Source organism: Uranotaenia lowii, chromosome 3 (assembly GCF_029784155.1).
Source record: "Uranotaenia lowii strain MFRU-FL chromosome 3, ASM2978415v1, whole genome shotgun sequence".
NCBI lineage: Eukaryota > Metazoa > Arthropoda > Insecta > Diptera > Culicidae > Uranotaenia > Uranotaenia lowii.
This window is the reverse complement of record NC_073693.1, coordinates 132,369,173-132,393,821: the sequence shown is the minus strand read 5'-3', so window position 1 is coordinate 132,393,821 and position 24,649 is coordinate 132,369,173. Positions and strand designations below refer to the sequence as shown.

The 24,649-nt window shown below is 37.0% G+C and overlaps 1 protein-coding gene across 1 annotated transcript; it reads left to right on the top strand.

The window, feature by feature from the left end:
* The first annotated feature begins 972 nt into the window (after positions 1-972).
* On the top strand, positions 973-22,827 carry LOC129756493 (xanthine dehydrogenase/oxidase-like). Its single transcript, XM_055753394.1, has 8 exons — positions 973-1,124; positions 18,512-18,684; positions 18,746-19,277; positions 19,333-19,659; positions 19,740-19,990; positions 20,052-20,513; positions 20,578-21,936; positions 21,998-22,827. The coding sequence occupies exons 1-8, from the start codon at positions 1,085-1,087 to the stop codon at positions 22,655-22,657; spliced, it is 3,804 nt and encodes a 1,267-aa protein (XP_055609369.1). The 5' UTR covers positions 973-1,084; the 3' UTR covers positions 22,658-22,827.
* Positions 22,828-24,649: the final 1,822 nt, after the last annotated feature.

The window sequence follows — 24,649 nt, the reverse complement described above, 5'->3', positions numbered from 1 at the left end:
CTGGTCACATCTAGTCTAGTAGGTATAGCGGATAGCCGCTCGCTAGTGACGATTGCCAGATGTTATTACTTTTCACGATGGCACGCCAATTTTGCACGCTTCCATTCGTGATTAGGTGGTGCGCGCGCGCACTATTCTAGACTGAGCGAGACGTGTCGACGTAACTTTTTCTCTTATTCTCTGCAAGTTTATCACAAATTTATTTCTTATTTTCCCTCAAATTTTAAGAGTAATCATGATAAAAGTTTGAAATCTTTTTGTTTACAGATTGGTGAAGTAATATATCGTCAATAAGTCGATGATCTAAAAGCTGCTTTTTCTCCAATCAACAAAGTGCAATCAGTATAGGTTGGGAACATAGTGCCCCGGGTTACTTTTTGACTACAACATAAAAATGGCGGGTTTGAACTGAGACCGTAATCGTTTCTGTTTTAATTTAATCAAAATCCTCTTAGTCAGCTTGATTCCAACAGTTATGAAGATGTTCAAGTAGTACCGTAAAATGGGATAACTTTGATCAACAGGAAATTTTTGCAGATAATCATCATTAACTAAGTATAAAGTTAAAATATCTGAAAACTGTTTACTACTGTCTACTACTTACTATTCTGCAATACTAATGAATTCATTGAGAATCATCCCTTCTTCAACATTCCATCCGTCAAATGTCAAATCGTAGCCAATTTTCACAATTTTGACAAATCAAAGATCAAACACTTAGCTTGCCCTGCATCCTACAGAAAATACATTGAAATTGCGAACTAACACAAATCAACACGCTTCAATCGGAAATCGTCCCGACTTAGAATAGTATACAACTGGCCGGCCGGCAAATTTTAGCACCACTCGCTCGCGATTAGTCGTAGTGAGAGGAAGTTTATCCCCGAAAAAAAGACCCGGTCCGAAGGCGTGTTTTTGTTTGTTGGTGCCGCGACGACGCGACATATCAGTTCCGTTTAAATCGATTTGTGCAAATCAGCCACCGACGTATTTATCCTATCAAATCTTCACTGGACTTCGGTGTTATCAAATTTTTGATGGTGCTGTTGATAAAACGCAGCAGTTATTATCAAATAAAACGAAAATGGAAGTCATCTTCACCATCAACGGAAAAACCTTCCAGGGTAAGATTGATTGGGGATGATTTGCGAAAGTTATATAAATAGATGAGTGATTTGCAGTTTAGGATTCTAGAAACAAAAGTTACAGTATTTCGTGATTGTGTTTCGAAATTGTGTGAAAATTTACTATGCGTACCTAAGTATCTATCTGACAAAATTTAAAATCAAATAAAGTAATGAGATACGTCGAAGTGATGAAAAATAAATCCCCTCTAAGTTAAAATGATATCTTTTAACAGATTTTTTTTTCAAAAACACCGTGAAAGTTGCATGTGTGAAAAAATCTCAAAACAAACCGCCGTTATTTTAAATTCAAAATTAAAAAACTGAACTAAACTACTCAGCTCTCACAAATCTAATTTAGGCTCATACTTTTACAAATTTTAAAATAAAACAATATCGAGGATTTATTATCGATACAATTTTATTTGAATATTAAGTGATCATTTTAAGTGCCAAACAGCTTTGAAATCTCTAGTTTCAATAACAGATCATATGATTTGATTGTACAATGTTTAATGTAGGCACATATTTAAATTTCCCACAATACAAAAGAAAATTTAAAAAAAGTTTTTTTTTTTAAATTGATATAAAACAAACCGAAGAAAATTTTAAAGTTTTTTTTAAATGGTTACCGGAAGAAAATATTCGAAAATTTCAAATACACATGTAAAACGTAAATGAAACCCTGATGTTAAATGTGTGTGAGGAAAAAAGTATCGTAGTTGTCTCTAGGCTCCAAATTAGATAGAAAGCTCAAGTGCTAAAATTTCCCTACAAAAACATATGCTAAACCACTAAAGCGAACTTAGAATATAATCGTTTTATGGGAATTCTTCTGTTATTATCGCATAATGTTTATTTTTTTGAGCAACGATAAAATTTAAACTTTTTTTTTCAAAAAATTACACAATGCAGCTATGAAAAACCACAATTTTTGATTCAATATTTCAATGAATACTCACAGGAGCATCCATAACGTACCTAACAAAAAGGTTCCGAAAATGCACTGCAAGTGAAACTAATTTACATATTTGATATTTTTACTGAACTGAAAAAAGCTTTTTTCCAGCACAAATATATTTCAATCACAGACTTTCATGGCAAAACTCATTCTCTCTACAAGTATTAGACTCTGGAGGCTTTAACAGTAGGGTGTAATGAATTGCAACTTTTCTCGAATTTCAAAACGCCTGTATTCCAAGAAGTTTTCTCGTTGGTCAAAACGAACGAGAAAATTTTGGCAGGTTTTAAAAATAAGATTTAGGTACTCGGCTTTTGATTTGAAATTTTGTATGAAAAAAAAAACGTGAAAATTTGTTCGGACAATGTCACTTTCTTGGTTTTCATTGAATATTTTGTTCTCACGTGATGTAAAAAAAAGGCCAATTGGAATGAAAAATTCTCTGGCTTCAACTTTGCAGAAGATTGCAAAACGGTAGGAGTAGCGAGAAAAAAGTTATAGCCTCCCAAACAGAGCATTCTTTTTTCCATGAGAAGAAACTAGCAACACTGCCAGATTTTTCGACCAATTTTCATGAAGTTAAGGAATGTGAGAGGTTTTATCAAGCACAATTCAAAAATATCATTAGGAGAAGTGATAAAAAACACAAAATTTTATGGATTGGTTCGTCGAGCTGACTAATAAACAGGCCTTCATTTCTACAAGGTAGGTTGGGGAGATAAGGGCATAACGACCACCCAGGGCATAATAAGCACTCCTTTTTTCTAAGTACGTATTTTTTTTAAAACAAATTTTCATGAGGATTTGTTTCGTACTACCTATAGTATTAATTTTTCACCAAAAATAAATAACCTTTTCAACTTTACAGAAATATTTAATAATAACCAGCTAGGTTCTCAAGTGACGAAAAAATATTATAATTTTTGAGCACCACAAAATAAGCTTTTATGACCTTTAACTCATCTTGATCTCAAATGTACGCACTGCAACATGATTTACACATTGTTGCTCAATTTTCAACATTATAAATCTTTTGATTTTTCACTTTAATCAATTTCAAAACGCGTTTTTACATAAATTTGTTTACCTGAGGCGAACAGAGCACTATCAATCAGGGCTAGATGAGTGTTTTCTTCAGTAAAAACTAGCAGCGAATTCAACTCGATGAAGTCAACTGAATACTAGAGCTACAGCTTGACTTGTGACTTCATCGAGTTGAGTTCGCTGCTAGATTCCCCGGCAGAAAACGCTCATCGTGCCCCGATAAATGGTGCTTATTCTGCCCCAGGGGGGGGGGGGGGGGGGTTCTCATTATACCCCTACAGTGACTGGTTTTCAGCTTTCGGCAAACATGTTTAAAATACATTTTTAAACGTTTCTATCTACTTTTTTAAGTATAAGCCAGTTAAGAAATTGACTTTTTTAGTGTCTGAACACGAAACAATGATGTAATTCACATATTATAGCTGCTCTCTATGGTTAAATGAGCGTTTTCCTTTTCGAGATTTTTTATTTCCTTCCTATGGTTGCACAGCTTTCAAATAAGCAGACAAAAATGTAAAAAAATTATTTTAAAAAAAAATTTGTATAACATCGAATAACTTTTTTGAGGTACAACTTAGGTTTGTACTTTGTTCACATGAATTGTATACTGCAAGAATCAAAGAATATGTAGAATTATACAAAGTTGAATTTTTTGGAACTTTTAATACAGTCCCCCCACAATCATGGGTCACACACAATTATTAGTCACCAGACATTTAAACTGCTGATATCTGCTGAACTGAATGAAATATAATCATATTATTATTTTTAGATTACCGATAACAGCATCAAAATGCATTGAAAATATTATGTGCGCGCTTGGTAACAGTAAAACTGCTTTTTGAATAGTTTTTATCATACGTTAACGATTTTGTGCTGAACTATCGCATAAGATTTCAATGTTATAAGGTTGACATCTTAAACCGTTAAGCCCCTTATGCGAGTATTTCAAAGATTCCAACAAAATAAATTGGTGTCATATAAGCACAAAGGATGAGTTTACATTTTAAAAATGAAACTGAGCAAACAAAATGCAAAATTACAATCATATTTAGCAAAAGCAAATAAAGTCTAAGTTGAATTAAAAAAAAAAACCAAAAAAAAAACAAAACAAAAGTGACCCATAATTGTTACAGAACCCACCCAATTCCACACAATAATGGGTAACTTTTTTGCAAGCAAAACAAAACATTTCTTGGTTGCTATAGCACAACACAAATGCCCCTTGAATGTATACTAGGAATGAATGCCCCTGAATGTTTGCCAGAATATTGATGATTTCCATGTTGATATTCGGGTGTTGCCATGGACTTCTATGTGACTAATAGTTGTTAGCAATTTGACTAATAATTGTTACGGGTTACAATTTTGACCCATGATTGTGGTTTTGAAAAACGTTGATTGTTTCGATAATATGCTATTTATCAACAAAATTGACAACAAAATCATATTTGAAATCAAAAAGGGAATATTTAATGACTGAAATCCATGCAAAGCTTGATGTTTGATCCACTAACACCCGAATAAACGAATATTTTGTGGTGGAATGATACGTTAAATGACTAATGATTGTGGGGGAACTGTACATCTCGGGCGATTTTTTGAATGAAAAATTTTGTTTTCCCATAAAAATTTCCATACAAAATTAAAACTCGTTGCGCTAATTCAGGACTGAATGGATCGCTTCCAAAATTTTTATTGCTATTTCTGGCAGCAATCAAAAAAGTTATGGGAGATGTAAACATTTAAGAATTGTAAATTTTCATACAAAGCATGCAGCGCACAGTGCAATGGTTTAAATCTCGAAAAACGTGATCATGGGCTTTTTAATGGCTTAATTTCAAAATAGCTTTATAGTTTGTTCTACAATGTTTCATCATTTTAAAATGTGCATATTTTGTTGTAGTTTTTTTTCTGATCTATTCTCCTATAGGTGAGATATTTTTTCTATTTTTTGTATTTTTCATTTTATCACTATGATGTCTTAAAAAAAGTAGTAGAGCATCAAATGTTAATAAACTTTGTTGAAGACGTCAAAGCTCTATCTTTTGAAAAAACATGTTTTAAAGACATTTTTTCAAAAACTTACCTCAAAAAACAAAAAATTCGTTTAACTTTATTCGAAGCGAGTTTTGGACTAACTTTGTATGAGAGAGTTGTGATAATTGTAAAACTACATAACTTCAATGAAGGTGTTAAGTCACTATTTTGAAGTTTAATGGTAGTTTTTGAGTGATTTCTTTAGAAAAATTGCATGTTTTCATTGTTCAATATCTTTGAAAGTTGCAAACATACCAAAACAAAATTATATGCATTAGAATCTTTCAACTTTCATGAACATATAGTTCCATTTGATTGCATGAGGTTTTACTACTAAAATAACTAAAACACTTAAAACTTAAACTTTACACTTATTTGAACATCACAGACTTGACTAACTTCTCTCATTTCCTTTTCACAACACATCAAACAGTTTCAGCTCATGTTCAAAAAATGCTTGAAATCCTTTTCGAAAAATTTTGTACTACTCCAACGAATTTCGCGAACCCCTTTTCTGAATTCATTCAAACTGTTGCTATCATTTTCACCGTAGTTTTTCAAGTTCACCATCAATATCTAAAAAAAAAAAGATTTCAAATTAATGATATGCAGCTTGAGATAGTACAAGTACTTATTTTCATTTTTCCATTGGGAGCACGACGCAAAAACTTTTCTACTTAGTTTTTTTTTTTATTAATTTCATTTCCAGGTTTCAGCGTCTGATTTCACGTTTGAAATATGGGTCGGTCAATAAAGTTCACAATTTTTGTAAAAAATTTGTAAACTAGTGCAATTTCCGTCAAGTAAATCGAATACTTCTTTAAAATCCATAGTAGAATTTCTACGCATCAATATACCTCTGGAGATATTCGAACGATTTGTTTTTTTTATGTATACTGCCGTTCCCAACAAAACTGTCCCATGTGCCTTTGGGGTCATTTTCACTTTTTTGCTGGAAAAACTCTGTTTTAATGTTGACTTTCGAATTCAAACAAAAACAAGTATATGTACTTTGTTCTGAACTTATCGAAATTTTTATCAAGGTGGTTGTCTCTATGTTGATGTTTCTAAGCGAGAATTCACACTAGCGAGAATTCCATGCAAAATGCATAGAATCAAAACGTTCTCTCAAAATGAATTTTACCTGTTCAATATAATGTTATTGATCTAAAATAATACTAAAATGGTGGGTGGAAGATGAGCGAGGAGCCTCTAGTGATTTACATAGAGTAAAATTCATCACCATTTTCCAGTAGGCACAACTTACAAGATCGATACTCATTTTTTATAAACAAAGAGGAGCGTATTTCTTAAATTACAGTTCGACTTGATTGTTTTGGATAAATGGAAATTATACGAGCATTTAAAATTATAGAAAAAGTGTAGCCGTGTGACAGTTTTTCGTATAATATGCATCGGTATGCGTTCTAATTCTACGCAAAAGTGTTACACAAAGAATTTTTAGCTCTCATTTTCCATTTGTTGTAATTTTTTGGCAAAAACATTGTAAAATGATAAACTTGAACTGTGTACTACGAAAAGACTGCCGATGAAATTTTAGTTTGAGAGAAATATTAAAAATATAGCTAAAATTTCAATCGCGTTTTTTCGTTTGCACCTTTTACACATGGGAAAATTTTGCTTGAAACGGCAGTATACTTAATACTAAAAAAAATTTAAAAAAAAACTGAATCAGGTCTGAATGCACCGCTTTCAAACTTTTCAGATAAATATGTTTTTAGGTGTAAAAAGCATTAATGTGTTGAAGGTGGAACTATATTAAGCTTTCAGCGGTCTCATGTGGCATACTTCCAGAAGAAGTCAGTCCTCAACTAAGCTAGCGAAGGTAGAGAAGGCAACAATGATTTAACAGAAAAATACTCAATTCGCAAACGCTGAGCTAAAGCCCAATTTGTCTTGGAGGTACCTACTCTGTTTAATCTTTTTTTTTGCTGAGTTTTTATTGCCATCTGATCTTTAATGACTATTTTATGGTAGCACAAAGCTGAAAATCTAACCCGTTGTTTGATGTCAGCGATGATTGTAACACGCTGTATGCCTATATTTTAGCTTATCCAAACAAAATTGAATTACCAGAAGCCCAGCGAAGCTTACAGCCTCTGGTGTAGAATGACGTATTGCGATTGCGAAATTCAGATACGTGAAGTTATTTCTAGAAATTGTCTGATACAAATTCAAAACCCAAATAACAAAATCTTTGACCTTCAACGGAGATGCAGAAAATAATCAGTCGCAACACAATCGCCAGTTTACTGTACCAACATTGTTCCACTATCTTATCATCAAGGTGTTACGTATTTAAGTTGATATTGGCAAAAAAGGGCATTTTCCAACAAACGACGCCGATTAGATAATTACCCAAGACTTGAAGATGGATGCGTGCAAATAACAATTGACCAGAACCTAGTATAGAACCGCGCTCACGTTGATACCTACTTGTGGATATCACAACAAAAACGCCATTAAAGTGGTACTTGAGGGTAAGACGCCCTTATGCCTTGGGATGTTATGTTCCTTCTTATCAACATTTTTCCTGTCAATCGACTTTTTGAGTCAACAATTCTCCTCCTATATATCGAGTAATGCAAGACATTTACCTAAATGAAGACATATTACCTCGTTAGGCTTCACTACCCTTCTGTTGAATAGATTTTAGAGCAATGACTAGGCAAAAGTAATCACCGTTCGCGTTCGTTTCCCGCAATGGTGATCATTACCCATACGCCGGTATGTTTATATTCACGATTGAAGAGACAAAAATATTTTGAAATAGCTGGACGCGACGGTTGAGAAATTAACTTTTCGCAACACACCCCTTGTAGGAGATGTGTATGTTTTTATTTTTTCCAATGAAGTGTTTTGTAAACTTGTACCTCAGTGTAAATAGCCGTTTTATCACTACCGTTCAAATGACCTATCTCAAGTTCACGGAAGTGAGGAGAATGTATATTTTCTATTACACTCTTATGGATATTCCAGTCATTTCTAGTTTTGATAAAAGACTCAAGTAGTTACATCCAACAGCTCTGAAGTTTCCAGATTTTTCTTCTCCCATTGTCAAATGCCGAGAATTGTTACAGCCTGCAGCTGGTAATAAAAAAAATGTGGTATGAAAAACTAATAAATATGCATACACACTAGACCGCTGCATGCTTTGTATGGAAATTTTGAATTTGTAAATTTTTACACCTTCTATAACTGTTTTTAATTGCTTTTTCTGCCACAAATAGCAATCAAAATTTTGGAAGTAGTTTATTCACTCCTGAATTACAGCAACGAGTTTAAATTTTGTAATTTTTTCATTCAAAAATCACCAGAGCTGTACTGAAAGTTTAAAATAATATAAATTTGGATCTCAAATGTTCTTTGATTCCTGCTGAACATTTCATGTGAACAAACTATAGATACCGCATCTGATAAATTCTAACTATTTGAGTCACATCAACAAGGATTTTATGGATTCTACTTCTTGCTCCTCGTCAAAACTCCTTTACCCAAGTAACACAGATTAAGCAAACTAGCATTAGGAAGTTTTATTATGGTTTTACTATGGCATTTTTAGTGCAGCTTGTTTTATGATGGTTTATTATAGTTATGAAAAATGCTTATATTATTGTTTCGACCATTTGTTTTTATAAAGTTTAGAAAACGCTTATAAAGCTTTTACTAAACATACTGTTTTAGTCGTTTTGAAAGAGTTATGAATGCTCTGTTAAAACTACAACAAAACACAAACTTGGAAGTTTGCTCCAAGCTTTCTTTTGCATGTTTTATAATAGCACTCAGTTCTTGATTATTAAACCGCCATAAAACTTAGTGACAGTTCTCTATCAAGACGCCAAAACAGGACACGTTCAGGTTAGATTGCACATACTTGAGTTCGAATTCCCATTTTTACACATTTTTGATAAGTTTTGTGTGATGGTATTGAGTTTTCAAAAAAATATATTAAAATCTTTGGAAAACTTCAAATTACCGGAAGTGGTATGAATATCTCTTCAATATGAGTATTAAGAGAAAGGTCCAAAATAGTGGAAATTGTTTTTGGTTGACGCCATCATTTATCCAAAATGGCGGCTTCCGCTTTTATTTTCAAAGCTGTAAATTACTGAAAATCTCATGAAACATCCATAGTATGGTTATTAGGTGAAAGGGCTAAACGAGTAGAAGTCGAATATCGTTATGCGATGTCATCTTGAATTCCAAGATGGCGGCTACCACTCAACTTCAAAATACTATAAATGACTGAAAATCGCATAAAACCCTTACAATATGGGTGTTGGGTGAAAGAGATCAAAGAGTACAAGTTGAATTTCGTTGTCTGACGTCATTTTGAAATCCAAGATGGCGGCTTCCGGTGAATTTTAAAATGTTGTAAATGACTTTAAATGGCATGAAATACCAACAATTGATATTTGGTGAAAGGGCTAAACTAGAAGAAGTCGAATTTCTTTATCAGACGCCATCATGAAATCCTAGATGTTCCGCTTTTCTTTTCAAAGCTGTAAATTACTAGAAAAGCTCATGAAACATCCACTATGAGGGATATAAGGTGAAAAAGATGAACGAGTAGGGAAGTAAAATTTCGCTATCTGACGGCATCTTGAAATCCAATATGACTGATTTCAATTAACTTAAAAAATGCTACACTCAGGCAAATTCTTATTATAATTTTCATAAGATGCGTCTTATGAACCGCTTTTAAGAGTGTAAAATTGTTTTTCATAAGAGTCTTATGAAATTCTTTCAGTTTTCATAATAATATCGTATGAAAAATAGAAGAAACGGCATTGTGAAAAAATAATGAACACATTTACTCATTCTATCAGTAATTTTTCCATCGTCGCGTCGTACGGAGTTATGGAGTTTTTTTTTATAGTTAGAAGTGATTTTCTAAATGGTAAGTTTGAGTAATAGTTTATTTATTATGACGCTGAAAACATTTGTGAATTAAAATACTTTTTCATTCACTTACTTTTCAGAAAATCACCGGCAAAATGCACAAGGTCAAAGGACCGGATGAGGAAGAAGGATTGTGTTGAATGGAACCGGGTGATTATGTGCTTATGTGCAGGCTTCTACGATTCTCTTGATTTTGGCTCTGTTTTTCTCATCTCCTTGTCAAAAGCCTGGGAGAAATATGCTTTCTCACTCTTAAAACGATCAAGCAGCCCACATTTTGTTGGAGAGCATTTCAATCACACAGTCACCCAATCTCATTCTCGCTAGGATAAATTTTCATTAGCTTCTCAGTAACTGGCTGAGAAATCAAGGATCGCAATTCATCACACTGATAAAAAGTACCACTAATTAAGTGTTGTCAGAGTCACACTCCAACAGTGCTCTATCAGTAGAAGAGTGATCATTCGTTAGAGAAAAAAAATCTACCCGCTCTCTCAGTAGCAGAGGATGAAATGCTCATTAAAAAAAGACTCACAATTATTCGGAGCGAAAAACTTCATTGTCTCCTTTTGGTCAAGATGAGCATAATGAAGCCTGCTTATGTGTGTGACCATGGTATAGTTTCGATCAAATATGTCGAAAAAATAAAATAAAAGTTTTATCCATCAAATTTCTTGAACTATTTACATTAAACATGACATTTCCTGTTTTCATAAGACTCTCTTATGAAAAACAACAAAAGATCATTGGAGAAGGTGTTCATCTAAAGAATTCATTCGCGTCATAAGACAATCTTATGAATTTCAATGATTTCTCTTATGGCGCCACTTCATAAGAGAATCTTATGGTATACTTAATAGTATTTTTCTGAGTGTATAAATCATCGAATATCGCATGAAACCTACAAAATATGGGTATGAGTTAAATGGGATAAACAAGAAGAAGTCGATTATTGCTATCTGACGCCATCTTGAAATCCAAGATGGCGGCTACCGATTAACTTAAAAATGCTGTAAATGACTGAAAATATGGAAGGGCTAAACGAGTAGAAGTCAAATTTCTCTATCAGACGCCATCTTTAAATCCAAGATGACGGCTTTCGCTTAGCTCTAAAATGCTGTAACTGACTGAAAATCGCATAAAACAACCACAATACAGACATCGTTCGTTTTTAGCGACATTGGATTTTGACAACTTTCGATTTTGGCAACATCCGATTTTGTCAACATCCGAGTTTGGCACATGTGCCAATATCGAGCAGTTTTTGACGTAGAATTACGTCTTACGGCAACACTATAGGGGGGTAAATTGAAATCCGCGAACGGATCTCGCGTCACGAAAAACGCCTCTTTGAGAGACATCTTTCTTAAAAGACATACCAAGCCTGCTTAACGTTGATTGGCTATTCGAAAATGGAAAAAAAAACTTGAAAGCCCCGCCCCTTAATGATTTTTGTTGTTTCCAGCCAACGAAATTTATAAAAGAAGGAGTCGACTGACGGTTTTTTCATTTGTGAAAAGAAACTCAAACTTGTCACATGTGCAGCATCAGAGATGGCCAACAGCGCGCCGGAAAAAAATTGTGACAGCTAAGATGACATCACACAACACACACACACACACACACACACACACACACACACACACACACACACACACACACACACACACACACACACACACACACACACACACACACACACACACACACACACACACCTCCCATCACAAAAAAAAACCTCTCATGGAACATCACCCGCCAACCGCCACCCTCTTCCCACATCACTCTTCATACTTCCCATCCCCATCTGTCGCTCACAATCCACCCATAACACACTACCCACCCATCGCTAATTACCACCTACCAAACCTCACCACCCCCACCCTCACCACCACCACCACCCATCGCACACCACCACCACCCATCGCACACCTCCACACATCCATCTCACACCGCCCAGCCGTTACATGCCACCCACCCATCGCACACCACCACCCACCCATCGCACACCACCACCCACCCATCGCACACCACCACCCACCCATCGCACACCACCACCCACCCATCGCACACCACCACCCACCCATCGCACACCACCACCTACCCATCCATACCGCCCACTCAAAGCACACGACAAAATTTCAAAAAGTTCATGAACAACTCTCTGAATATTTTTGGCCCTGAAAAGGACCGTTTATAATTCTTGGATGGAACGAAAACATGGTTAATATAACGCTTGCTCCGGAATCCTAGGTAAAATCAACATTTTAAGTTAGCGATTGCAATGTGATCTGAAGGGAAATGAAAACATAATACTGATTCCAACGAGACGCATGAGGCGAAACAGTTCGAGCACTTTTGCACTGAGTCAAGCGTTTAGATCAAAGCAGTCACTGAAAGCTATTCTCGCAAGCGTTTGATACAAAGCTCGTGTGTTGATAACATTATTTGCATAACTGCCGGGCGCAATCATTTCGACGACATCGGCTTTGTTTCTGCTTATACTTATATTTAATTCGCCTTTTGTTATGCAGTTGAGCAAGCTGCATTCTATCTATATGGGTCGTTTTAGACCATTAATAGGTATTAAAACTACAATTTAGGGAAGACTGATTTTTCTTGAAGATCATTTCCTTTAAAAAAAATCGACATACTTTATTCTAGAATGCTAATTTAAGACGAAAAACACATTGACAAAGGACAGGCTGTCGTAATTCTACGTGAACTTATCGGTCGTTTCTTATATACAACCTCTGTAACTTTTTTTAGAAACAACACTACCTTACAGTTTTTGCTATAATAGGACCAATATAATTAAGACAAACACCAACAATATGTTTTTACGTTTTCTTATGGTGATAAAATAAAACAACAGAAAAAAAATTTAATCTGAAAAATAATCATAAACACAAAAGGGTGAAAATTTCATAAAATTGAAAAAAAAACAAATACAAACCACATCAATAAATGTCTAAAATGACATAAATTGCAAGTGTGGCAAAAAACAAAAATTATATACAAAATAAGGAAAGTGCTGAATGCATCAAAAACATGATAAAAAAGTGGAGGAGGTAGTAATTTGGCTACGACCGCTAAACGTAGAATTACGCAATTGTTTTTTGTCAATGTATAGAATAACAGAACTTATAGTGCATTTTTGAAATGACCAACATATGTATGAGTGTCAAAATGGCAATATGACGTGACAAATTTCACTCATTTAACAGAATTTAACCATGTGACATAAACCTATCACCAGAAATAATCTGAGCATGCAGTACATGTGACATAATCGGATCATGCAACATAATCAGATCATGTAACATAATTCGACCAGGTGACCTAATTCAACCATGCAATAAAATCGACCATCTGACATAATCCGACCATGCAACGTAATCGACCATGTGGCACAATCTGATTATGCAATATAATCAACCATGTGACAATATCCGATCATGCAGTTAAATCGAAGATGTGACATTATATGATCATGCAACATTTTCGACCATGCAACATATTTTGACCATGTGACAAAATCCAACCATGCTACAAAACTCGATCATGCAACATAATCCGACCATGTGACAAAATCCAACCATTCAACATAATCGAATCATGCAACATAATCGGACCATGTGACATAATCCGATCCTGTGACATAATCGACCATGCAACAAATATGTGACATAATCCGACCATGTGACGTAATCGGACCATGTGACATAATCGGATCATGCAAGATAACCAGACCATGTGACATAATCCGATTATGTAACAAAATTGGACCATGTGACATAATCCTACCATGCAACATTATCGACCATGTGAAATAATCCGACCATGCAACATAATCGACCATGTGACATGATTCGATCATGCAACAAAATCGACCATGTGACATTATCGAATCATGCAACATAATCCGACCATGCAACATAATCGGACCATGCAACATAATCGGAGCATGTGACAGATTCTGATCATGCAACATAATCCGACCATGCGACATAATCGGACCATTTGATATAATCCGACCATTCAACAAAATCGGACCATGTGACATAATTGCCCATGCAACAGAAATGGACCATAAGACATAATCTGACCAAGCAAAATAATCCGACCATGTGACGAAATCCAACCATGCAACATAATGGGACCATGTGACATAATCGACCATGCAACATAATCCGACCATGCAACATAATCGGACCATGTGACAGAATCCGACCATGCAACATAATCCAACCATGTGACAAAATTCAACTATGCAACAGAATCGGACCATGTGACATAATCGCCCATGCAACATTATCGACAATGTGACATAAATCGATCATGCAACATAATAGGACCATGTGACATCATCCGATCATGCAACATAATCCGACCATGATACATAATCTGATCATGCAACATCATCGAACTATGTGACATAATCGCCCATGCAACATAAATGGACCCTGTGCCATAATCCGACCATGGAACATTATCGACCATGTGACATAAATTTGAATCATGCAACATAATCGGACCATGTGACATAATCGGACCATGCAACATAATCCGATCATGCAACATAATCTGACCATGTGACATAATTCGACCATGTAACAGAATCCGACCATGCAACATAATCCGACCATGCAACAATATCAACCATGTGACATAAATCAATCATGCAACATAATCGGACCATGTGACATAATCCGACCATGTAACAAAATCCAACTATGCAACATAATCGCCCATGCAACATAAATTGACCATGTGACATAATCCGACCATGCAACATAATCCGATCATGCAACATAATCGGACCATGTGACATAATTCGACCATGTAACATAATCCGACCATGCAACATAATCCGACCATGTGACGAATTCCAACCATGCAACTAAATCGACCATGCAACATAATTCGACCATGTGACAAAATCCGACCATGCAACATTATCGGACCATGTGACATAATCCGACCATGTGACTAAATTAAACCATGCAACATAATCGGACCATGTGACATAATCGGATCATGCAACATTATCGACCATGTGACATAAATCGATCATTCAACATAATCTGACCATGTGACATAATCCGATCATGCAACATATTCGGAATATGTGACATAATTCGACCATGCAACATAAATCGACCATGTGACGAAATCTAACCACGCAACATAATCGGACTATGTGACATAATCGACCATGTGACATAATCCGACCATGCAACATAATCCGACCATGTGACGAAATCCAACCATCGACCATGTGACATAATCCGACTATGCAACATAATCGGACCATGTGACATAATCCGACCATGCAACATAATCCGACCATGCAACATAATCCGACCACGTGACATAATCCGATCATGCAACATCATCGGACTATGTGACATAATCGCCCATGCAACATAAATGGACCGTGACATAATCTGACCATGCAACATCATCGACCATGTGACATAAATCGATCATTTAACATAATCGGACCATGTGACATAATCGCCCATGCAACATAAACGGACCATGTGACATAATCCGACCATACAACATTATCGACCATGTGACATAAATCGATCACGCAACATAATCGGACCATGTGACATAATCCGACCATGCAACATAAATCGACCATGTGACGAAATCTAACCATGCAACATAATCGGACTATGTGACATAATCGACCATGTGACATAATCCGACCATGCAACATAATCCGACCATGTGACGAAATCCAACCATCGACCATTTGACATAATCCGACTATGCAACATAATCGGACCATGTGACATAATCCGACCATGCAACATAATCCGACCATGTGACATAATCCGACCATGCAACATAAATCGACCATGTGACGAACTCTAACCATGCAACATAATCGGGCCATGTGACATAATCGCCCACAACACAATCCGACCATGCAACATTATCGACCATGTGACATAAATCAATCACGCAACATAATCGGACCATGTGACATAATCCGACCATGCAACATAAATCGACCATGTGACGAAATCTAAACATGCAACATAATCGGACTATGTGACATAATCGACCATGTGACATAATCCGACCATGCAACATAATTCGACCATGTGATGAAATCCAACCATCGACCATGTGACATAATCCGACTATGCAACATAATCGGACCATGTGACATAATCCAACCATGCAACATAATCCGACCATGTAACAAAATCCAACTATGCAACATAATCGCCCATGCAACATAAATTGACCATGTGACATAATCCGACCATGCAACATAATCGGACCATGTGACATACAACGCCACTTGCGATGACCTGTAGGATCCCTGCCACTGCCACTGGAGTCCTCCGCCACTGAACGCCTCCGCCGCTGGCTGTCTACGCTGGTATGGTGGCCGTCATCGCTGCTCACCATCATCGTTGCTCACTGGTCCACGGTTGCCACTGAACTACTGCAAATCGATATCTGAGTCGGATTACCACTGGTGGGGTCCACACTCAGATCGAAGTGCAGCAACGGTCTGTTCAGCTTGACGGCTAACAGAGAAAGAAACCGAGTCGGTCGACGGGCCCTTTGTTTTATACCTTTCGTAGGTAGGGAAAAACAAAACCCATCAAAGCAGGCGTTGGTGATGACGTCATAATCCTTTAGATAGGATGTCTGTCAAATGGAAAGCTTTCGTGACGCGAGATCTGTTCGCAAATTTCAATTTGCCCCCCTATAGTGTTGCCGTAAGACGTAATTCTACGTCAAAAAAAAACTAAAAATTATCGGAATTCACTTAAAATTAATAATAATAGTTTTGATATAGTAATAAGTGAAAAGAAAGCTGAGAAAAAAACCGTTCGATTTTGGCAACTTTCAATTTTGGCAACACAAAATGTTCGGGCGATGATGAAGATCATGATGCAGTATCTACAATAAAAAACGAACTTAAACAAGAATTAAAAAAAATGACAAAACTCGATTATTGAGTATAAAACTTGACAGAACAAGGACAAAAGAGAAAAATTGTAAACATAACAAGATAAGACCATATTAAACAAGATGAAACATGGTTTAGACTAAATAAAACAAGACAAAACAAAATCATCCAATATTGAACAAAATTAAGCCACATAAAAATAAGACAAAAGATGATAAAAAGGTAAATCAAGGAAAAATAATTATAAAACAAAAAAAAGATGAGATAAGGTGAATAATATTGAAACAAGACATGACAATAAAAATTAAGATAAAAAAACCCAAAAGAAAATAAACTAAAAATATAGATACAAACTAAACAAAAATTAAATAGTTAAATGAAGATTCAATGCAACATTGAAAAGCATCCAAAATAACTAGTAAAAAACTTAATTGAAAAAGCATTAAGAAGTAAACGCAAGCCGTCATTTTGGATTGACCTGGTTTTTTTTTATCATTTTTTACCTTCATTTGTCTGGTGTTTTAGTTATTATCTTGTTTAATTTTGTTTTATTTTTGCTATCATTATTTCTTGTTTTCCTAGGTAAGCCTTGTAAATCTTGTTTTATCTTGCTTAACACTGTTTGAACTTGTTTCGTCTGAACTCACCGCTTCCTGGAAGCTCTCAACGTCCTCTGTGGATCGATATTGACTACTTTTAAAGGCGCTGAGTTAGAGCCTGTTACTTATTCAATTTGATGCATAGGGAAATAACTATAATTAACAACAGATGTTAATTTGATCGGAGTAAATAAATAACCGTATTTATTCCGAACGTAGAATCGCCACGACCTGAGCCTGTTGAAACTTAAAACAAGTTAAAAATTTCGACATCAACGCCTTGGTAGTTTTTTATGAGCTGAAATTGAGCTACCCATAAAACCTACTTGATTTACCAATACCAAGCAACAATAAAAGCTCGTTATAAGTTTTTCTAAAGACGCTGTATCGATTTGTTTTGGAATCTCTATAAGATCCAAAAGTTTTATAAGCTACTGTAAAACAATCTGATACTTTCACTCATTAAAAACAAAAAGACGAAGCAATATTTATTTCGGGACAAGTAAAAATTCGTCAGTTTCAAATCCATTTTCCTTTGTATCAATTTTTGTTAATTTTAATTTTTTTTTGGTTTTAATTTAAAAATTTTAATCTTTCTGAAAAAAATATATTTTTGAATCAAAATGATGGTTGAAATGAAAAAGAAGCTTATTCAACAAAACAATTTTCTTCAAAATCAGTTGTTTTGCTTCGGTGACCCTAATTTTCTCTGCGTGTGTAAGGCCTATGAACAGCTTTTCGTTTTCATGGTTTCGAAAAAAATATTAAAATGAGATTCAGATAGATATAGCTGTAATCAAGTTTACGCTACTTCAGCGCAAAAAAAATTAATTTTGATTACGTTTTTGAGAGATTCCCTTTTTTCATTTTCCAGTTAATTCCAAAACGGTCCCGATCGATACATCGCTGAATAACTTCATCCGAAACCATGCCCACTTGAGCGGTACCAAGTTCATGTGCCTGGAGGGCGGCTGCGGAGCTTGCATTGTCAACGTCAACGGGATCCATCCGGTGACCAAGGAAAAGTCCTCGTGGGCTGTCAATTCGGTATGCTAGTAAAAGCATTCAAGTTCAACCATTTTGAGCAATTAATAACTTCATTCTATAGTGCCTTTTCCCGGTGTACTCTTGCCATGGACTGGATATCGTAACGGTTGAAGGCCTTAAGGATGAGCAGGGTGGCTACCACCCTGCCCAGAAGCTGTTGGCCCACTTCAACGGAACTCAGTGCGGTTACTGTTCCCCGGGTATGGTCATGAACATGTACAGTTTGCTGGAGTCCAAGAAAGGTCAAGTTACGATGGCTGAGGTCGAGAATGCCTTCGGTGGAAACATTTGCCGTTGTACAGGCTATCGTCCGATTTTGGATGCGTTCAAGTCTTTGGCGACCGATGCTGAACCTAGGCTGAAGGAGGCTTGTCAAGATATCGAGGATTTGACCAAGATTTGCCCCAAAACTGGAAGTGCTTGTGCTGGAAAGTGCTCAGCAGCCGGAAAGATCAACGATAAGAAGGGAGTACACTTGAGCTTCGACGAAGATAAGGAGTGGCACAAGGTGTACAACGTCACCGATATTTTCGCCATTTTTGAAAAGATTGGGAATAAGCCTTACATGTTGGTCGCTGGCAACACTGCTCATGGTATGTAGATTTTCTTGGGGTTTCGGATCAAGAATAATAACATTATCACTTTAAGGTGTCTACCGACGATCCAACGATCTGCGGGTCTTCATCGATGTCAGCTCGATCGAGGAACTCCGATCCCACTCACTTGGAAGCAATTTGACGGTTGGCGCTAATGTCTCGCTAACTGAACTGATGACAATTTTGACGGAGACGTCCAACAAAAATTCCAACTACGGTTACCTCAAGGAACTTGTGAAGCACATTGACCTGATTGCCAACGTTCCGGTTCGTAACACCGGAACAATTGCCGGAAATTTGAGCATCAAGAATCAACACAACGAGTTCCCGTCGGATCTGTTCTTGATTCTGGAGGCAGCCGGAGCGAAGCTCACCATTGGTGAGTATACTTACTCGACAACGTCCTCTCTTTTAAGTGTCTCCAAGAAATCAACCGGTACAAATCCAATTCAATTTTAGTCGAAACCGGAGGCAAGACAAGCAACGTCAGTCCGGTTGAATTCGTCACCAAGGACATGAAAAAGAAGCTGATCTTGAATGTGATCATTCCTCCATTGAACCCTGAGGTGTACGTGTATCGGTCCTTCAAAATCATGCCTAGAGCCCAGAACGCCCACGCCTACGTTAACGGAGCCTTCCTGATCAAATTCAATTCCGACAAGTCAGTCGTCGAATCAATTTCCGTCTGCTTTGGAGGCATAAACGCCAAGGTAAAAGTTTATTGAAGTTTGTGTACATGTCTGTTGCTAATTTGGGATTTTTCTCCATCAGTTCACCCACGCCATCGAAACGGAAAAATACCTCGCTGGGAAAAATATCTTCGACAATGCTACCATCCAAGCGGCCCTCAAAACGCTCAGCAATGAGCTGCATCCGGATTGGGTGCTTCCGGACGCTTCCCCCGAATATCGTAAGAACCTGGCTATTTCACTGTTCTACAAGTTCATCCTGAACATCGCTCCGGAACACAAAGCTGCGATCAAGTCCGAGTTCAAATCCGGAGGTCAAATCCTGGACCGCCCGGTATCGACTGCTTCGCAACGATTCGACTCACGTCCCGAAAATTGGCCCCTGAACAAGAGCGTTCCTAAGATTGAAGGTTTGGCTCAGGCTGCGGGAGAGGCGAAATACACCAACGATCTTCCAGCTTTACCCGATGAACTGCATGCGGCCTTCGTTCTGGGAGACAAGGCTTTACAGACGATCGAGAGTATCGATGCATCGGAAGCTTTGGTTGGGATTAGCACACTTTGTTCACTTTTAATAAGAGAAATTTGAATTACTTTTTTTCTTTCAGAATGTTCCCGGAGTAGTTGCTTTCTTCTCCGCTAAGGACATTCCTGGAGTGAACAACTTTATGTACTTCCCGGAATTTATGGGCAGCAATATTGAGGAAGTTTTTGCCAGCAAAACTGTTGAATATCATGGTCAACCGGTTGGTCTCATCGTAGCCAACAGTTTTGTGCTAGCCAATCGAGCTGCTAAGCTAGTGAAGGTAAACTACGGCAAGCCAGCCAATGGCAAAATCTACGCCACGGCTCAGAAAGTTATGGCCGATAAAATTGCGGAGCGAATTCAAGATTTCCCGTACAGTACCCTTGGAGAGAAGTATGAGGCGGCCACTGGAGGAGATTTGAAAGTTAAGGGACACTTTGAAATCGGGGGTCAATACCATTACTACATGGAAACGCAAACCTGCGTCTGCATTCCAATTGAAGATGGTATGGATGTGTATTCTGCTACACAGTGGGTTGATTTGACTCAAATGGCCATCGCTCGTATGTTGAAGGTTCCTCAGAACAGCCTCAATCTTTACGTTCGCAGATTGGGAGGAGGTTACGGAGGCAAAGGAACTCGAGCAACCTTGGTTGCATGCGCTTGCGCCTTGGCTGCTCAAGCTCTCAAACGTCCAGTACGCTTCGTTATGACTCTCGAAGACAATATGGCTGCCATTGGCAAACGTTATCCAGTTATATCCGACTACGAAGTTGACGTTGACAAAAACGGAAAAATTGTCAAGCTTTACAACGAATACGTCCATGACTTCGGGTCTTCCTTCAACGAAGCCATGGGCCATGCCGGAGAGTTCTTCACCAACTGCTACGACAAGAGCATTTTCAAGACCGTTGCTAAGGGTATCAAAACAGATGTCGCTAGTAACACTTGGTGCCGTGCTCCGGGAACAACTGAGGGTATCGCTATGATCGAAACCATTATGGAACACGTAGCGTTTGCTACAGGAAAAGATCCGCTTGACGTACGCATGGCCAATATGCCCGAAGACTTTAAGATGCTGGAACTAATGCCACAGTTCAGAAAGGACGTCGAATATGACTCCAGGAAGAAGGAGATCGATCGATTCAACAGCGAACATCGTTGGCGCAAACGTGGTATTGCGATCGTTCCCATGAGATATCCGCTGGGATACTTCGGGTCACTGAGTGCCATCGTCAGTGTCTTCCACGATGACGGAACCGTAGCCATATCACACGGTGGTATTGAAATGGGACAAGGCATGAACACAAAGGTCGCTCAGGTCGCAGCCCACATGTTGGGCATTTCGATGGATAAGATAAAAATCAAACCGACAAATAATTTGACTTCTCCGAATGCTATCTGTACTGGTGGTAGCATGACCAGTGAGAGTGTTTGCTATGTAAGTGTTCATTACTTTATCTCGATTTTCAACCTAAATAATGTAATTCTCTCTCCAACAGGCAGTGAAACGGGCCTGCGAAATGCTCCTGGAGCGAATCCAGCCAACTCGCGAGGAAAATAAGGACGATACCTGGGAAGCACTGGTCGCCAAGTGTCACATGAAGAGTGTTGACCTGTGTGCCACCTACATGTACAAGGCATCGGACCTGGTTCCGTACATTATTTGGGGTCTAAGTTGCTCGGAAATCGAGGTAGATGTTCTCACCGGAAATGTTCAACTTCTTCGGGTAGACATTCTAGAAGATGTGGGTGAGAGTTTGAGTCCCGGAATTGATCTGGGACAGATCGAGGGAGCCTTTGTCATGGGAATCGGTTACTATCTGACCGAAGCCTTAGTCTACGATCCGGAAACAGGAGCCCTGCTTACCAACCGCACCTGGACCTACAAACCACCGGGTGCCAAGGATATTCCGATAGATTTCCGAGTGCGATTCCTAAACAACAGCCCTAACCCGGCGGGTGTGCTACGTTCCAAGGCTACCGGTGAGCCGGCTATGAATTTGACCATTTCGATCATTTTTGCTCTAAGATATGCGCTGTTGTCTGCTCGGAAGGATGCCGGACTGCCTCATGAATGGATTTCGGTTGGAGCTCCGTCCACTCCGGATCAAATCTATCTTATGGCAGGAAACTCCGTTGAACAGTTTAAGTTGAACTAATTGTGCGTGGCAATGTTTTCCAGCGTTGATATATATCGTTTATTCATAGCATTATTGCACAAAGCATTTCTGTATCTCTAGAATAGGCCTGGCTGTATTAATTGTTTTATGTGGGTTATGGTTTAGATGTTATAATTGTCAATATGCACAAATAAACCTACAATAATGAATGGCAGTATGACGATCATCGAATAGAAAATTTGAGATACAATCCTTTCATAACATCGTCTGCTTTGAAATGTTATAGCACTTTAAATTACCTAAGAAGTCAATAATGCGACTATGATGCCCAACGTCTGTGCTCATTTTTTTTTTCATTTCGTTTTATAGGAATTTAACGATCATTCTTTCTCTTGCTTTTCAAATATTAAAAAAAAAGGTTTGCTGATTAAAATTAAATGCAAAAGTTAAAAACTAAAATCACACTTTTATTTCTTATCCTAACGCTAAAATGTGTGTAAATCGTTTAAAAACCGTAAACCCTAATAAAACATAGTAACCGGGAAACTACGAGTTTGGTGAATTATTTTGTAGATCAGTTAAAATTCATCGAAATTTCAATGTTACCTCGTTAGAAATTACCGATTGTTCTGTAAAAATAACCAGTTAATCGTCTAAAGTTTCAAACAATTCGGTAAAATGATCGAACAGAGTGTAAAAAATTGCCGAACGTTCGGTAATTAAAACGCCGAATTGATAACCCTTTAACTATATTTTGGTAGATATTGCTGTATTTCCGTCATAACTAACGAGATTTTACAGTTGTTTTCGCTGATTATTCTGTGAAACTTTTAAGCCTGATAAACGCCATTTTGCCTGATTATAGCCATTCGGCCATTTAAACAATCGAATTACTTTATAATTTATTCCACGTGTACTCTGTCTGTGGGTTGGTGATTTCGGCATTTATAAGATGCTAGCCATCATATCTTCCAAAGGTAAAGGGGATTTTTTTTATTACATATTTTTTTGGTCTTTTTCCTATTGATATTATTTTGTTACTTGATCTTCATTATTTTTGTTTTATAATGGAAATATTTTTTCACCATGGGTGCACGGAATCACCTCATTTTGGTAAAGATGACGAATGCGATACTTTAAAAAAAATAAAGTACATTACCAATCATATTAGAAAATCATGTTAAATGGTTATGGACTTTGACCATGGGTGCACGGTTTCACTTCAATTTTGTCGTAGTAGACATTTTCTAGCACCCATTTCTCTGAAGTTTTTCAACATGTTGCTCATAAATTTTAGTTGATATTGAGGTTTCAAAGCATAGTTTTTTTTGTATAAGCAGAGTAATTTACCATGTGTGCACGGCTTCGCCGCTATTTATCCAAAATCAACTTTTTTGCATGCTAAAGGTGAAGAATGAAGGTAAAGGCTTTTATAGATTTAAAAGAAAATTTGTTTTATACACATGTTCACTATGGGTGCACGAATTCACCGCATTTTCTTCAAATATTGTATTTTTTGCAAATTTTTAAACAGCATTTTGACAAATCTTAACTAAACCGAAGTCGAAACCATGTGTTTCATATTGAAACATAATGATTTAAATAACGATTTTTATTTTTAATTCCGTTTTTTTTTTATTCCTGGAAAAAATAATTCAATTATATAGGCCTGTTTGTTACTCAGCTAGACGAATCAGGCAAAAAATTACCTTTTTTATCACTTCCCCCATTGAAATTTTTGGATGGCGCTTTTTTTAACTTCTCACATTCCTTATTTTAATCGAATCAATCAATTTCACTTTCATTTAAATTTAAGTGCGCTGTTAGATTCTCTAGGACTCCTTAAACGATTCACCATAAGAATTTTGGATGAATAATAAATTTCCAGCTGTTTTTGGGTCTTCCACATGGACTTTCCTCGATTTTACTCGATCCAGCCAAAAAACTTTTCTTAATTTTTTTTTTAAAATATGTCTTTATTTGTACCAATTCATCATTACATTTATATTACATTATTACATTAAATTAGGT

Coding starts and splice junctions, on each gene's coding strand:
- LOC129756493 (XM_055753394.1), top strand. CDS start 1,085: ATGGAAGTCATCTTCACCATCAACGGAAAAACCTTCCAGG. Junction 19,660..19,739: donor CGGAGCGAAGCTCACCATTG/GTGAGTATACTT, acceptor ATTCAATTTTAG/TCGAAACCGGAGGCAAGACA. Junction 20,514..20,577: donor TCGATGCATCGGAAGCTTTG/GTTGGGATTAGC, acceptor TTTTTCTTTCAG/AATGTTCCCGGAGTAGTTGC.